Here is a 16,919-nt window from a genome sequence, read left to right on the forward strand (position 1 = left end):
GTAATGGTTAGGTAGGTGTGTGGTTAAGTGCAATATCAACCAGCTAAACCACAGTATTGTATTTCGTCCCAGGTTTCCATGCAGAGCCGATCCACATCAACAGTGATTTTCCAGCCTAGCTGACCCCAGCAGCGTTCTCTCTCATGGGTAGGAAGGAGCCAACCCAGACAGCGAACAGAACAAGTGGAATGAATGAAGAGGAATAGAAAGGTCATGGAACATTGGTCTGTTTCAATGGTGATGTAGACCGAACATGCTGATGTTTACAGGTCAAAAGGCACGATAAATGTCCCGCCCTCACTCAGAACACACACAACACAAGATTGAATCAGTGTGGATCCCTGAACAAACATCAAATCAAATAATTTCAAATGTTATTGGTCACATACACGTGTTTAGCAGATGTTATTTTGGGTGTAGCAAAATGCTTGTGTTTCTAGCTCCAACAGTGCAGTAATACCTAACAAGTCATATCTAGCAATTTCACAACAATACACACAAATCTAAAGTAAAGGATTGGAATTAAGAATATATAAATATTGGACAAGCAATGTCAGAGCGACACAGACTAAGATACAGTAGAATAGAATAGAATACAGTACATACATATGAGATGAGTAATGCAAAATATGTCAACATTATTAAAGTGACTAGTGTTCCATTTATTAAAGTGGCCAGTGATTTCAAGTCTATGTATATAGGACAGCAGCCTCTAATGTGCTAGTGATGGCTATTTAACAGTCTGATGCCCTTGAGATAGAAGCTGTTTGTTTCTGAGTGATTCTAGCTATTATTGTGGGGTTTGAATGATCACACCATGAGCTAAGCATTACATTTGCAGACAGAATGTGTGTAATGATTCATAGTACATGTAGTGCAGATGCCTGTCTAGATGCATCTACTAAAGCTGTAGCTTGGCAATGGAAAATAAAATCCTGACAACAGAAAATGTGATTTACGGACACGCACACAAACACAAACGGGTTACCTCCCTATTACCTTTGCGTAAACCAATGTGTTTTTGCAATGTTGGACACAAGCTTTTGAGCGGGAGTGGGTGAGTGTTGTGCTGCTGCTGTGTGGATCATTATCGCAATACGTTGTGTAGGTGTGTGTTTGGTGTCGTTGTGTGTAGCAGAAGCTGTCTGTATATGTGTGTGTTGTGTGTGTGTGTGTGTGTATGTGAGTGTGTGTGTTGTGTGTGTGTGTGTGTGTGTGTGTGTGTGTGTGTGTGTGTGTGTGTGTGTGTGTGTGTGTGTGTGTGTGTGTGTGTGTGTGTGTGTGTGTGTGTGTGTGTGTGTGTGTAATTGTGGTTGTTTAGTTGAAATGTGTTGTGTGTTTGTCTCTTTGTGTGTGTCTACTTTATATATCCACTGCATGACCAAAGGTATGTGAACACCTGCTCGTCAAACATCTCATTGCAAAATCATGGGCATTAATATGGAGTTGGTCCCCCCTTTGCTGCTATAACAGCCTACACTCTTCTGGGAAAGTTTTCCACTAGATGTTGGAACATTGCTGCGGGGACTTGCTTTCATTCAACCACAAGAGAATTAGTGAGGTCGGGCACTGATGTTAGGCGATTAGGCCTGGCTCGCAGCAGGTGTTCCAATTCATCCAAAAGTTGTTTAATGGGATTGAGGTCAGGGCTCTGTGCAGGCCAGTCAAGTTCTTACACACCAATCGCAACAAACCATTTCTGTATGGACCTCACTTTGTGCACGCACGGGGGCATTGTCATGCTGAAACAGGAAAGGGCCTTCCACAAACTGTTGCCACAAAGTTGGAAGCACAGAATCATCTAGAATGTCATTATATGCTGTAGCATTAAGATTTCCCATCCCTGGAACTAAGGGGCCTAGCCCGAACCATGTAAAACAGCCTCAGACCATTATTCTTCCACCAAACTTTACAGTTGGCACTATGCATTGGAGCAGGTAGTGTTCTCCTGGCATCCATCAAACTCAGATTTGTCCGTCGGACTGGTTTCCACTGCTCCAGAGAACGCGTTTCCACTACTCCAGAGTCCAATTGCGTCGAGCTTTACACCACTCCAGCCAATGCTTGGCATTGTGCATGGTGATCTTAGGTTTGTGTGCGGCTGTTCGGCCATGAAAACCCATTTCATGAAGCTCCCGACTAACAGTTATTGTGCTGATGTCGCTTCTAGAGGCAGTTTGCTACTACAAGTTTGCTAGTACAATACTGAGTGTTGCAGTCGAGGACAGATGATTTAGCCCTCGGCAGTCCTGTTCTGTGAGCTTGTGTGGCTTACCACTTCGCTGCTGAGCTATTGTTGCTCTTAGACATTTTCCACTTCACAATAACAGCACTTACAGCTGACCAGGGCAGTTCTAGCATGGCAGAAATTTGACAAACTGACTTGTTGGAAAGGTGGCATCCTATGACGGTGCCACATTGAAAGTCGCTGAGCTCTTCGGTAAGGCCATTCTACTGCCATTGTTTGTCTATGGAGATTGCATTGCTGTGTGCTCGATTTCATACACCTGTCAGCAACGGGCTTGGCTGAAATAGCCAAGTCCACTCATTTGAAAGGGTGTCCACATACTTTTGTATATATATAGTATATATATTGTATATATATAGTGTGTGTGTGTGTGTGTGTGTGTGTGTGTGTGTGTGTGTGTGTGTGTGTGTGTGTGTGTGTGTGTGTGTGTGTGTGTGTGTGTGTGTGTGTGTGTGTGTGTGTGTGTGTGTGTATTGCATGTCTATAATGTGGGGGAGGTTGTGCTACTGCTCCAGCAGCATCATCTTTAACTCTTCTCCTTCTCTTTTCCTTCCCCAAGGTGAGGACAGTAAACAGGGATTGATTGGGTTGGGCTCCAGCCCTCCTCTGGAGCTAGCCCTGAGGGTCAGAGGTGACAGTTCTGGTACTGGGGACAGAGGCATGACAAATAAGAACTAGACAAACCTCGTAAATCCACTGTGTCGCACCGGGGCCAAGCAGTCGAGAGCTCGAGACGCTGTCCCACTCCACACCACACCATTAAAAATGACAAATGGAGCTTTGGTCGACTCTGACTCGAGAGTCGCTGTACGTTGCCATTATGTTTTCAAACGGGTTTTGCTGTATTGTACTGGTGTAGTTCATTAGACGCATCTCAGAGGGAAAAGAAAGTTGTTAGCTGTCAAGTCTTTTTTACATTTTTGTTTTGTTTGATAAAGGGTAGGAGTGAGGATAATGGGGGATGGAGGGAGGGAGGGCCAAAATCAAGATATAGGGGGATGGAGTTGGAAGGCAGGTTGAAATAGGATGAAGCAGGCTTTTCCTAGAAGACCCAGACTGGCAGACTAAAGCATCAACACTGTTTCAGCTCTACCACAGCCTTTCAATTCCCGGGGGAGTGTGCTGCCTAAACTGGAGTTGTCATCTAGCCTGAAAATTCTATCCTGGAGTCACCCAAGCATGGTGACCTGAAGCCCTGGTTCGATGTCACATAAATGTAAAGAGCCCAAACCCGAAAAAAAGGCAGATTTCTAAATCACAGTCGGCCCTGTATTGATTTAAACTGGTGTTGAGAACAATGCACTGGGATAGCGCAACGGATAGGACTGCCGTGCTTCTAGGTCTTAGGAAACTTTGCAGGGTTTTGTTTTTTATGTGTTATTTCTTACATTATTAGCCCAGGAATATTTGTTGTGCTATTACATACAGCCGGGAAAGCTTTTGGATATCAGAGCGGCAGTAACTCACCATTATTACCAACATTACGACCAGGAATACGAATTGTATTCATTCCCAAATTGTATCCTTTGTTCGTATCCCTCAGGGCTATTGAACTGATTCCAGAGACTGATCCAAAACACTGCTGGAGGAAAAGAGTTACTCAGTGTGGACTTCTAGTCCGACTCAGGAGGCGCGCACACCACCCACTGCTTCCGAGTATATTACCGGCCAATGTTCAGTCTCTGGATAATAAAATTGAGACATCAGGGATTGTAACATACTCTGTTTCACTGTGATTGTGATAACATACAAGAACTCAAGTCCTTCTGTTCACCCGAAATAGAATACCTCACAATAAAATGCCGACCATATTACCTCCCAAGAGAATTCTCTTCGGTTATAATCACAGCCGTGTTTATTCCCCCTCAAGCCGGTACCACGACGTCCCTCAAAGAACTTCACTGGACTTTATGCAAACTGGAAACCACATATCCTGAGACCGCATTTATTGTAGCTGGGGATTTTAACACAGCAAATTTGAGGGAAACGCTACCAAAATTCTATCAACACATTGACTGTAATACTCACGTGGCTAAAACACTTGACCACTGCTACTCCAAATACCGGGATGCCTACAAGGCCCTCCCCCGCCCTCCCTTCGGCAAATAGGATCACGACTCCATTTTGCTCCTCCCTTCCTATAGGCAGAAACTCTAACAGGAAGTAGCCATGCTAAGGACTTTCAATGCTGGTCTGACCAATCGGAATCCATGCTTCAAGATTGTTTTGATCACGCTGCCTGGGATATGTTCCGGGTAGCTTTTCAAGAACAACATAGACGAACACACTGATACTGTGACTGAGTTTATCAGGAAGTGTATAGGAGATGTTGTACCCACTGTGACTATTAAAACCTACCCTAACCAGAAACCGTGGATAGATGGCAGCATTCACACAAAACTGAAAGTACGAACCATCGTATTTAATCATGTCAAGGTGACTGGGAATATGGCTGAATACAAACAGTGTAGTTATCCCCTCCATAAGGCAATCCAACAGGAAAAACATCAGTATAGAGACGAAGTGGAGTCGCAATTCAACGGCTCAGACTCGAGACATATGTGACAGGGTCTACAGACAATCACGGACTACAAAGGGAAAACCGGCCACGTAGCGGACACCGACGTCTTGCTTCCAGACAAACTAAACACCTTCTTCGGCCACTTTGAGGATAACACAATTCCATCGACGCGGCCCACTACCAAGAACTGTGGGCTCTCCTTCTCCGTGGCCGATGTGAGTAAGGCATTTAAGGAAACAACATGTCCACTTTGCTGATCCTCAACACTGGTGCCCCACAAGGATGTGACCTCAGCATACCTCCAACTCAATCATCAAGTTTGCAGATGACACAACAGTAGGCCTGATTACCAACAATGATGAGACAGCCTACAGGGAGGAGGTGAGGGCCCTGGGAGTGTCGTGCCAGGAAAATAACCTCTCACTCAACATCAACGAAACAAAAGAGCTGATTGTGGACTTCAGGAAACAGCAGAGGGAGCACCCCCCTATCCACATTGATGGGACTGCAGTGGAGAAGGTGGAAAGATTCAAGTTCCTCGGCGTACATATCACTGACAAACTGAAATGGTCCACCCACACAGACAGTGTGGTGAAGAAGGCACAACAGCGCTTCTTCAACCTCAGGAGGCTGAAGAAATGTGGATTGGCACCTAAGACCCTCACACAATTTTACAGATGCACAATTGAGAGCATCCTGTCAGGCTGTATCGCCGCCTGGTAGGGCAACTGCACAATCTGCAACCGCCGGGGTCTCCAGAGGGTGGTGCGGTCTGCCCAACGCATCACTGGGGGCAAACTACCTGCCCTCCAGGACACATACAGCACCCGATGTCACAGGAAAGCCAAAAAGATAATCAAGGACAACAACCACCTGAGCCACTGCCTGTTCACACCGCTACCATCCAGAAGGCAAGGTCAGTACAGGTGCATCAAAACAGGGACTGAGAGACTGAAAAACAGCTTCTAACCTCAAGGGCATCAGACTGATAAATAGCCATCACTAGCACATTAGAGGCTGCTGCCCTATATACATAGACTTGAAATCACTGGCCACTTTAATAATGGAACACTAGTCACTTTAATAATGTTTACATATTTTGCATTACTCATCTTGTATGTATATACTGTATTCTATCCTATTCTCCTGTATCTTATTCTAGGCCGCTCTGACATTGCTTCTCCAAATATTTATATATTCTCAATTCTATTCCTTTACATTAGATTTGTGTGTATTGTGTGTGTTGTTGTGAAATTGTTAGATATTACTTGTTTGGTATGACTGCACTGTCGGAGCTAGAAACACAAGCATTTCGCTACACCTACAATAACACCTGCTAAATGTGACAAATTAAATTTGATTTGATACGACGAAGGCGGGTGGCAGCAGTGAGGAGACGAGAAAACAGCCCTTGTGTTAGAAACGCGAGGAGAGAGGAAAACTCTTAGTTGTCATCAACTGAATAACCAACTAAAAGTAGGCCAATGCATTTGAAGGCATACACAGTATCAAAATGTTTCTTCTTCTGAAACTCCCAAAGTCATATCCAACCTTTATACTAAATTTAGAGCAATCACCGCATGTGGTCAACTGAATGATAAATTCACAGATTGTTTTTGTAAGATTTGATTTATTGATTTATTTGAAACAATACAAAACATACACATTCAAACGACAATATGCAGACAGCCACAAACATCCACAACATCACCCCTGCCCAGATCCACATCTCCAGGGCCAGCAGCGTTTTGACTGGGACAGCGCTGCCTTGAGACAAGCTGGAGAGCTCATCTTGATAAATCAATCAATGTCGGATTTTGGTCTGCACTGAATCTCTGCTTGGATATTTGGTAAGCCTGATTCCAAGAACACAGGATGAGATGTTACTATCCTTTGTGCAAGCACTTCCAAGAGTTAATGAACAGTGAGCCTGGTGAAATTTGGGGAGCGCATCGTCAGTAGTATACCTTTGGTTCCTAGGGTGTTTCGGCCTTTCACACTATACACCCTCCCCAAAGGCGGCCAGCGACAGGGTGATCAATCCTACGCTTGCGTCCCATTCCCAATTAGTCATAGGAGTTGCCTTGTTGTTGATAGCCAACATCCCATGGGACTATGCATGGCAGGGGCGTCCTCCTCCCTGAGTCAAGCATTGTTGACCGCATACCTCCTGGCCCTCTCACTTCGGGGCCCAGCTGGGGTCTTTCCTGCAATTAGGCCGGGAAAATGTTAGCTAAGTTGAGGTCAGTGCTCAGGATCATCTTCATCTTAGTTTGCTCATGCTATATATTAGCACTGATCAGTACATTTTGCTAGCATGTTACGTAGCTTAACAAGTGGATTTTTGCTCTTCACTCGAGTACTATCCTGTCTTACTGTTGAGATTGTCTGAGATTCGCTGTATCTGCTTCGACGTAGTGTCGCCATGAGTGACTGAACAACGAGCCAATCACAGCGCAACTCGAGAAGATTACCAACGCCTACGCTCTGTATTTTCCGCTGGCTGCCCTTCCACCACAGATAGCACTGAGCTAGGCTGAAACACCTGCATTTTGGAGCTGCCTTACTCAAGAAAGAGACCATGTTAGTACATTGCTTGCAAACTCTATATGTGACACAAATGAATTAGAAAATAAAATACAATACAGGCACATTTTTTGCGAAACAGGTGGCTCTGCCCCACCTTCACTGAATGACTGGTCGCCACTGTATCTATGTATCCCATTTATATGCCCCATGTTACAAGGCTCTGTACACCGTTCCTGGAAGCTAAAAATATCCCAGTTCTTCCATGGCCTGCATACTCACCAGACAATGTCACCTACAGCCTGATCAACTCTATGCGAAGGAGATGTATCCCGCTTTCTGAGTTAAATGGTGGTCACATTAGATTCTGACTGGTTTTCTCATTCACACCCTTAACTTTCTTAAGGTATCTGTGATCAACAGTTGCATATCTGTATTCCCAGTCATGTGAAATCCATAGATTAGGGCCTAATGAGATTATATAAATGTTCCTTATGTGATGTGTAACTCAGAAAAATTGTTTAAATTGTTGCATGTTGCGTATTTTTTTGTTTGTTTAGTATATTTCTACATTAATGTTACTGTTCCTGTATAACTTTTCTTGTCTGTAGTCTTTGCCACCTGATTTCTGTATGCCTAGTCTATTTCGTCTATAGGGGAAATGGCGATCGCTACAGGATCGATTCAGGGCCCTGGCCTAAACCACATATCCTTTTCCTTAAAACTCTTCTATCGAGAAGCAAAACAAAGTGGCTAAACTCATGAGCCAAGGGAATAAATGCACAATCTCATTGTGAATGCGAATATTAGGAATCAGAGAACAAAGCCGGGTGCGGAGCTGTCCAGTGCTGAAATCTTGATTAGCAGGCGCTGGCCAAGCCGCATTACCTGCCCGTGCTGAACGATATAGGCCTATGCTATGGTTTCCCATATTGCCAAATATTTTACATTATTTCTGTTTGTGTAGGCTACTGTGTGCATGATTTCTCTATTGTACTATGTAATGGATACGGCGTATACCTCCACTATACTACTTTGATATGCATCAGTGGGGATTAAGAAGAGAGATTACGCAATGAAAAAAAGTGACGAGCCCGTTATTATTGGCAAGTAGGAAGCGAAAGTGCACAACTACACAACCGTTTACAACGACACCGCTAACAAAACAGTCCGACTATCCTAGTTCGACAGTAAACAAACATAATGAAATACACAGCATGTATATCACCTACATATTCACAGAGAGAGAGAGAGAGAGGGAGAGAGAGAGAGAGAGAGAGAGAGAGACTATACAGCAGCAGACAAGTGCAGTAATAAAATGGGACAAATTATTGTGTTATAAAATAAATATAGTGGCTGAAGTGTTCAGTCCGACAGTCCAACCTCATGAAATAATCAATATATTATCCGATCAGATCCACCACTCCTACTCAAAGGAGCGACCTGCAGTACAGGCACAACAGGTGGATTCAGAACCATGGTCAGCGTATCCGCAGGACATCAGCTCCGCACTGGATCTGAATATGCGCAAACAGCTCTATAGCACTATTGCACAAAGAAGCAAGGAAGAATAGAAAGCCCTGAAAGGGTTTTCATTAAGCCCATATGAAAACAGCCACACACAATACAATACAATATACTGTATCTTGAACTGTACGGCAGGTATAAAATGAATAGCTGACTTTGAATAAGCAAACACTACTGTATAGGCAGGCATTCAGGCATGGAAACATGACATCATTATACATAATACCACTGCTGGTATGAATACAATATCTCACTTTGAATTAAGCACATACAGTATAGACCTGTCTTATCAAGGCAAACATGAACACATTTGGCTAAATCATAAATAAACCGTTTTTAGGCCTATTTTTCTGGTGTGTTTCACGTTTTACAGCAGAAGGCGTAGACACCTAGGCTTGGTGTTGAAGATTACGATTATTTCATCATAGACCAGAGTCAATGAGTTCCCTTTCAAAGGACAACAGAGCTAGATTGTTGAGACGTGCAAGATCTGAGCGATGTGTTGATGCTGCCTGTAGTGGAGAAGAGTATCCCAACACTTCATGAAGTCATAGGAAGAGTGATGCTGGCCCTTAGTAGTCTATTGATGTCCAAAACTTCAATAAGGGATGGGAATTCCTGACCTCCCCCACTTTCCCGACGCAGTTGCTGAATAAACACCTTTTAAATGTCTGGACTCATGAGTCTAGCTTTTTTTGGGCAGCGGCTCTAGAAGATTTTGAATTTTTTGATCATATTTTGATATGAATAAAACAAATAAAAGTGCCCTATTCACTCTTCACTCTCCCTATGTTCACGTACTGCTATGTCCCGTTTGTTACATATCCAGAACCACTTAATAGTTGTCGTGTAGCGGGAATACAACAGGCATGTCAGAAAAGGAGATCCATGCCCTGCAATGTTATTATGATTTAGGCCTTAAAGTAAATACATATTTTAGGCGACATGCTGCTATGCGATCTCCTTACCAACCAACAACAAATGCATATGTTGCAGCCTATCGTTACTCTTACGCGTTCATGTTTTTATTAGCCAACTATAATTATCATTCTCCTGCATCAAACATCTACATTTCTCCCCAAACAAATATAATTGCTTACGATACAGTTTATCAACCGTTAGAAGTTGTGCATGTGCATGGTCTGAGATTTGCGTGGAGATACGCACACTTTCCTTTCAAGATCAAAATGGTTCAATTCCAACATTTGCGGGAAAACTTGTGCACATAAGGTTTAGTCTTTTTTTGTGCGGATGCACCTTTGATAAATTATGCCCCTGGCGCCGCTGGTGGCTGCAGCTGCTGCTGAGAGCAGTATTAAAAGGTGTGTAGACACGCACAGTATTTTTTCTTATTCTTAATACAGCGCGGCAAGCCTGAAACCCGCCCGGCCCAAAATCAATTAGCAGAATTGGTGTCAGGTGTCAATAAGACAGTCGGGCCCCGTTGGTTTCGTCCTGAGAATGAGAACTCCATGCTGGAACAACCAACCCCAGCCAGGTGTAGGGGTTTGGGTGTTATTGATGATCGACCCCCTCTTCCAGATCCCGGTCCCCCAGCACATTCATAGGGAAACAACCCTTTGTGTCCCCCAGCTGTTGCAGCATGTGCACTCATGATCTCACAACAGGACGAGGGTGTGAGGAGAGGGGCAGCGACGGGGAGATCTAACTAGGAGATGGCTGTGGACCTTTTGCCAAGGCTACTAAGACTAGTCCGAATGCAAATGAGGTCTGGGGTTCTGATGAAGGTCATAGGGGAGGGAGGGTGCCAAGGCACGCGCCGGCCCTAAGACACTGGGGTGGAGGAAGGTGCGGGATGTGGGACTGTGGTAAGACAGAAGCCCAATGCTGTTTCTCCCCCTTCTTCCTGAACTGTACATTTTACATTTGAACACTCCCCCCTCATAGATTTTTAGGCAACAGACTGGTGTAAGGAATGGGGGGGGGGGGGGGGGGGGGGGGAGAATTAATTTTAGCAAAATGCAAACGCCAATCAAATGCTTTTTGATATTTGAAGTGAATTAGGTGAATGGGAGTGAATACGTCTACTCTTTCGTGGGAGAAAGGGGGTAAAAGCAATTGGAGTAGAGAGGAGGAGTTAATGGGAGAGAAGAGGAGAGAGAGAAAGCTGAAAAATGGAGGTCCTTTATATTTTTTGGGGGAAACATTTAATGTAATATCCAATCAAGACCAATTGGTGGTGCTATTCTACTTCGATGAGGCGGTCGAGGTTTCAAATAGGTCAGGGAAAAGTTTGGTGTTTTCACAACGCAGGGAGGAGCAGACCAGTGGCGATTGGTTAACGATTTTCACTTTTCAATCTGTGATTGGCCCTGCCGATTTAGCCGTGTGTGAGGAGGTTGTCTCGCCCCCCTCCTCTCGTCCTCACTACCCCAATCCATCCCCTATACACTCCGCGAGGTCCTACGCTAGTTGTCACATACTCTTTACTACGGCTTGAAATGTGACTCTCACAACACGGGTTTACCGACTGGAATGCACCGCTCTGTGACAACTGAAGGGATTTTTTTGTGCGCGCAAATCCTGCGTGGTTCTCAGTGGATATAGGCTGTGTGGACTATACATTCCTGCCATGACTGTGGATTTGTTTGCGGTTTTATGGGTCATCATCACCACCACGGTTTCTGCGATGGAAGGTAGGCTAAATGATTGATATTTTCATTGCTCTGTTTTTATGGTAGGACCATGGAACGAAATTGAATAATGCTACGCGCCGGAGCTCCCACGGGCTCTCTCGCGCTCTCTTTCCCCTGGAACTCCACATTGTATCCGCGAGAGCGTGCGCTCTGTGCTGTCAGAGGGAGTACAAGGGATGCGATGCACGTGGACCCTCTCTACACCCTGTCCAGTTATTTTATAATTCATCAGAATTGGATGGGAGAGTAGGGGTCTGTGGTGGTCTGGTTCTTCTGGGCTGCAGACAGTGCAGTTAGACCATGTCCCATTCTCCCTTTGAATACATCCTGGCCATAATGTTTCCATTACACTTTTAAAATGGGGAGCTTACTTTTATTTGTTTTATTGTGGTATGTTATTGTGCTATGAAAGAATTGGTCATCTTTCTAGGCTAGGCTACACTCTTAGAAAAAAAGGTTCTGGATAGAACTAAAAATGGTTATATTGCTTTTCATATATGGCACCCCTAAAGGTTCTATATATGACCATTTTGTAGGGTTCTTTGATCAGAATCCCAGAGATTCTTCTTCACTGAACCAAAGTTGTTTCCGTTTAGAACCCTTGGGTCCCATATAGCGTTCTATAGATATCTTAACGTTCTATATATAGCGTTCTATATGGAACCAATTTCGGTTATATATAGAACCTTAACGGGCGCCATATTTGAAGCAGGCATAGAACCTTTATTCTCTAAGATTGTACATCAGTTTTGAAACACTATCTGTGACTTAACCCGGAGAGATGCTTCTCCACCGGCAAGTGTTTGCGCCTGAGTGTAGATCTCTCCTCTCAAAAACTCGGTGTTATTCGGGTCACGTCCTGTCATAGGCGAATAATTCGTTTTTAGCGCCAACTCCGAGCAACAGTAGGATAAATATCAGGCGATTTTGAATTGGCGGAGGGATTTGATAGATGGCTGCTCAAACTGTTTAGCGACCGTAATGACTCCGCCAGATCAAACGATGCTGACCGGGTGACGGGTGGTGATGAGGCCTTTCCAGATCAGGACAATTAATACAATAGGATCAATTTCTCTCTCTGTCTGTCTGGTCCTCTTTGGCACACAAATGCGCACAGACAGACATACATACAGACATACCACACACACTGTGTAGGCTAAATCAACAGACAAGTCTGCCGCCATCATCAGTAGCTAAAAGCCTATCTTAGGCTTTAACTTACTTTCTATTTCCTGTGTAGAAGCTGCGGGACTAGAGCACTAGACATCCAGTATGTGATGCATGCACATTATGCTACAGTCTTTTTGATTTGGAACATCTACCTTTGTTCACTTTGCTCACACACTTGCCAAAGCAAATGGCCTGGTGTGGTTCTCTGCTTAACATAGACAAGTGGAATGAATTAAAGACTAGGAAGTGAAGTGGGTGTTACATGATCATAGTACCTCTGTTTCATCTTCTTCTCTTCATAATGATTACAACTCTCAGGCTGCCAGGGGAGCTCAGTGTTGCTATGTAATTCAGTGGTGGCTGACAACCTGCTTGTTTCTATTTATCATATTCTATCGCACGCACACACACACACACACACATACACATACACATACACACACACACACACACACACACACACAACCCATTGGACATCTTATCCGCTTCCCAAATCCCAGACAGTCGCTCTAAAGGTCTCTCTAGAAAGACAAAGCTGGCTATTGGGTTGAACAGATGGGTATGGGAGACACACTAGGTTACCGGGGCAACACCAGGGCTGAGAGTGATTTCCTTGTTTAGGCTGGTTAATTGAAAGGAGATTGTCTCACGGGCAGGTTAAGATGTTAACTGATCTGATCTCCAATCTGTTGCCCTCACACTCTCTCTCTCTGTGTATGTGTGTGTGACAGGATACGGCCCTGGCCACATTATCCCTGCCCAGATCCGTGTCACCCGTAATTTGATTATCTGTCCCTAATCACCACATCAGTCCCGTAATCACAAACAATGTGACAGAGATCACTGTTTGCGTGTGTGTGTCTTGGGGGCACCACTGACCATATGGACAGATTGGTGATGATGAATAGAGAGTAGCCCCCCCCCCCCCCCCAATCAGTCTGCCAGGGGGAAGGGCTACTGCTGTGTTTGGGGGGCACCACTGACCATATGGACAGATTGGTGATGATGAATAGAGAGTAGCCCCCCAATCAGTCTGCCAGGGGAAGGGCTACTGCTGTGTTTGAGGGGGCACCACTGACCATATGGACAGATTGGTGATGATGAATAGAGAGTAGCCCCCCAATCAGTCTGCCAGGGGAAGGGCTACTGCTGTGTTTGGGGGGCACCACTGACCATATGGACAGATTGGTGATGATGAATAGAGAGTAGCCCCCCAATCAGTCTGCCAGGGGAAGGGCTACTGCTGTGTTTGAGGGGGCACCACTGACCATATGGACAGATTGGTGATGATGAATAGAGAGTAGCCCCCCAATCAGTCTGCCAGGGGAAGGGCTACTGCTGTGTTTGAGGGGCACCACTGACCATATGGACAGATTGGTGATGATGAATAGAGAGTAGCCCCCCAATCAGTCTGCCAGGGGAAGGGCTACTGCTGTGTTTGAGGGGCACCACTGACCATATGGACAGATTGGTGATGATGAATAGAGAGTAGCCCCCCAATCAGTCTGCCAGGGGAAGGGCTACTGCTGTGTTTGAGGGGCACCACTGACCATATGGACAGATTGGTGATGATGAATAGAGGGTAGCCCCCCAATCAGTCTGCCAGGGGAAGGGCTACTGCTGTGTTTGAGGGGCACCACTGACCATATGGACAGATTGGTGATGATGAATAGAGAGTAGCCCCCCAATCAGTCTGCCAGGGGAAGGGCTACTGCTGTGTTTGAGGGGGCACCACTGACCATATGGACAGATTGGTGATGATGAATAGAGAGTAGCCCCCCAATCAGTCTGCCAGGGGAAGGGCTACTGCTGTGTTTGAGGGGGCACCACTGACCATATGGACAGATTGGTGATGATGAATAGAGAGTAGCCCCCCAATCAGTCTGCCAGGGGAAGGGCTACTGCTGTGTTTGAGGGGGCACCACTGACCATATGGACAGATTGGTGATGATGAATAGAGAGTAGCCCCCCAATCAGTCTGCCAGGGGAAGGGCTACTGCTGTGTTTGAGGGGCACCACTGACCATATGGACAGATTGGTGATGATGAATAGAGAGTAGCCCCCCAATCAGTCTGCCAGGGGAAGGGCTACTGCTGTGTTTGAGGGGCACCACTGACCATATGGACAGATTGGTGATGATGAATAGAGAGTAGCCCCCCAATCAGTCTGCCAGGGGAAGGGCTACTGCTGTGTTTGAGGGTCTCCCTAAACATGTTACTACAGCTATGATAGGTTCAGGTTGGATATGGAGCTACAGCTGGACATAAATCACTTTGCTACTTCTATAGATTTCAACCATCCGACTGACTGAACAACCTCTTACTGTGGTCGTCTCTGTCCCCTGTCATGCTGTGTCATCTACACGGCTGACATCTATTATCTCTCCTCAATGGAGCGAGGGATGGAGCCAAAGTGGAGGATGAAGAGTGGATGGCTAAACAGAGCATTAGAGCTGAGCAGCAGGCGAGTGTATGAAAGGTGGACGAGGTCATCTGAACTGTGTTGCTCCCGGCAACCTCATGTTTGTGTAAAGGAGGTGGTTTGGCGAAACTCGACTGAGAACTGAAGACTCGCGTTAACTCCCCAGGCTGAGATGTGGGGGATGGCCGTAGACACGTGGTGGCGGCAGGGTAGCCTAGTGGTTAGAGCGTTGGACTAGCAGCTGAAAGGTTGCAAGGTACAAATCTGTCGTTCTGCCCCTGAACAGGCAGTTAACCCACTGTTCCTAGGCCGTCATTGAAAATAAGAATTTGTTCTTAACTGACTTGCCTGGTTAAATAAAGGTAAAATAATCAAAATATCACACCGTGACTGTCTGTCTGGCTGATGGCAGCCATGGCGTCACTGAAAGATCATGGTGTCACAGAGACCAGGGCAGAATACCCTGATCCTATCAACTGTTTTGATTATGCGACGTGAGGACTGGCTGGCTGTAGCTGTGGGTACTCGTGAGGGATAGTTTGAGGGCTTTGTGGATGCAACCACCCACTGACACAGGCATGTACACACACACACACACACACACCATGGCAGAGGTGAGGAGAGGAGAGGAAACGGTAGATTAATCCTGCCTGATCACTAGAAATAGACAGCGATTTTGGATGTTTGAACATTTCCTGAGAACGTTGATATACTCTATGCCTTCTTCAGGCACTCAAAACAACAAAACATTTAAAGGAATAACCAGCACCAGGCATGAACTCACAAAGCTCGGAGCCGGAGCGCGCCGCTTGGAAGACTGCTCCTCCACAGTTCACAATGCTCTAGTAAGACATGAGAATACTTGATGATCGTTTTTAATTCTTTTGTTTTACGCCTTTCCCAAACCATAGCCTTAACCTTAACCACTCGGAATGAATACCTAACCTTAACCACTCGGAATGAATACCTAACCTTAACCACTCGGAATGAATACCTAACCTTAACCACTCGGAATGAATACCTAACCTTAACCACTCGGAATTAATCCCTAACCTTAACCACTCGGAATGAATCCCTAACCTTAACCACTCAGAATGAATACCTGACCTTAACCACTCGGAATGAATACCTAAACTTAACCACTCTGAATGAATACCTAACCTTAACCACTCAGAATGAATACCTAACCTTAACCACTCGGAATGAATACCTAACCTTAACCACTCTGAATGAATAACTAACCTTAACCACTCTGAATGAATACCTAACCTTAACCCTGTGGTTTCTGTTTTAACCCTGTAACCATGCAGAACTAATGCGTCAAAAATAGAAATTCAGCCGCAATGTGTCGAATTTCGAAGGGAAACTATGAGGACTTGTTGGATAAGTCACCATGCGCTTTAGCTGGGCGGAAGGAGGGAGGAGAGAGGAGAGAGGAGGGAGGAGAGGAGATGCATTTGCATGCCATTAGAGAAAAAATACATGTGCAGTGTCCCATTTCTCCCTCTCTCCCTCCCTCTCTCTGTCTCTCTGTTGCTCTCTTTCTCTATCCCCTCTCTCTCCCCATTCTCCCTTTCTCTCTGTCTCTCTGTCGCTCTCTTTCTCTACCCCCTCTCTCTCCCCTTTCTCCCTTTCTCTCTGTCTCTCTGTCGCTCTCTTTCTCTACCCCCTCTCTCTCCCCTTTCTCCCTTTTTCTCTGTCTCTCTGTCGCTCTCTTTCTCTACCCCCTCTCTCTCCCCTTTCTCCCTTTCTCTCTGTCTCTCTGTCGCTCTCTTTCTCTACCCCCTCTCTCTCCCCTTTCTCCCTTTCTCCCTTTCTCTCTGTCGCTCTCTTTCTCTACCCCCTCTCT

The 16,919-nt window shown here is 45.4% G+C and overlaps 1 protein-coding gene across 2 annotated transcripts in view; it reads left to right on the forward strand.

The window, feature by feature from the left end:
* Window positions 1-11,198: 11,198 nt before the first annotated feature.
* The window catches only part of LOC110530233 (ephrin type-B receptor 1), a 314,785-nt gene continuing 309,064 nt past the window's right edge, over window positions 11,199-16,919 (forward strand). The window contains exon 1 of one of the 2 annotated variants that reach the window (XM_036985803.1): window positions 11,199-11,479. In XM_036985803.1, coding sequence (XP_036841698.1) covers window positions 11,416-11,479 — 64 coding nt within the window. In that variant the 5' untranslated portion in view covers window positions 11,199-11,415. The remainder of the gene's footprint in view (window positions 11,480-16,919) is intronic. The other variant, XM_036985804.1, reaches the window with a different exon arrangement.

This window comes from Oncorhynchus mykiss, chromosome 8 (genome assembly GCF_013265735.2).
Source record: "Oncorhynchus mykiss isolate Arlee chromosome 8, USDA_OmykA_1.1, whole genome shotgun sequence".
In the NCBI taxonomy this organism is placed as follows: Eukaryota; Metazoa; Chordata; class Actinopteri; order Salmoniformes; family Salmonidae; genus Oncorhynchus; species Oncorhynchus mykiss.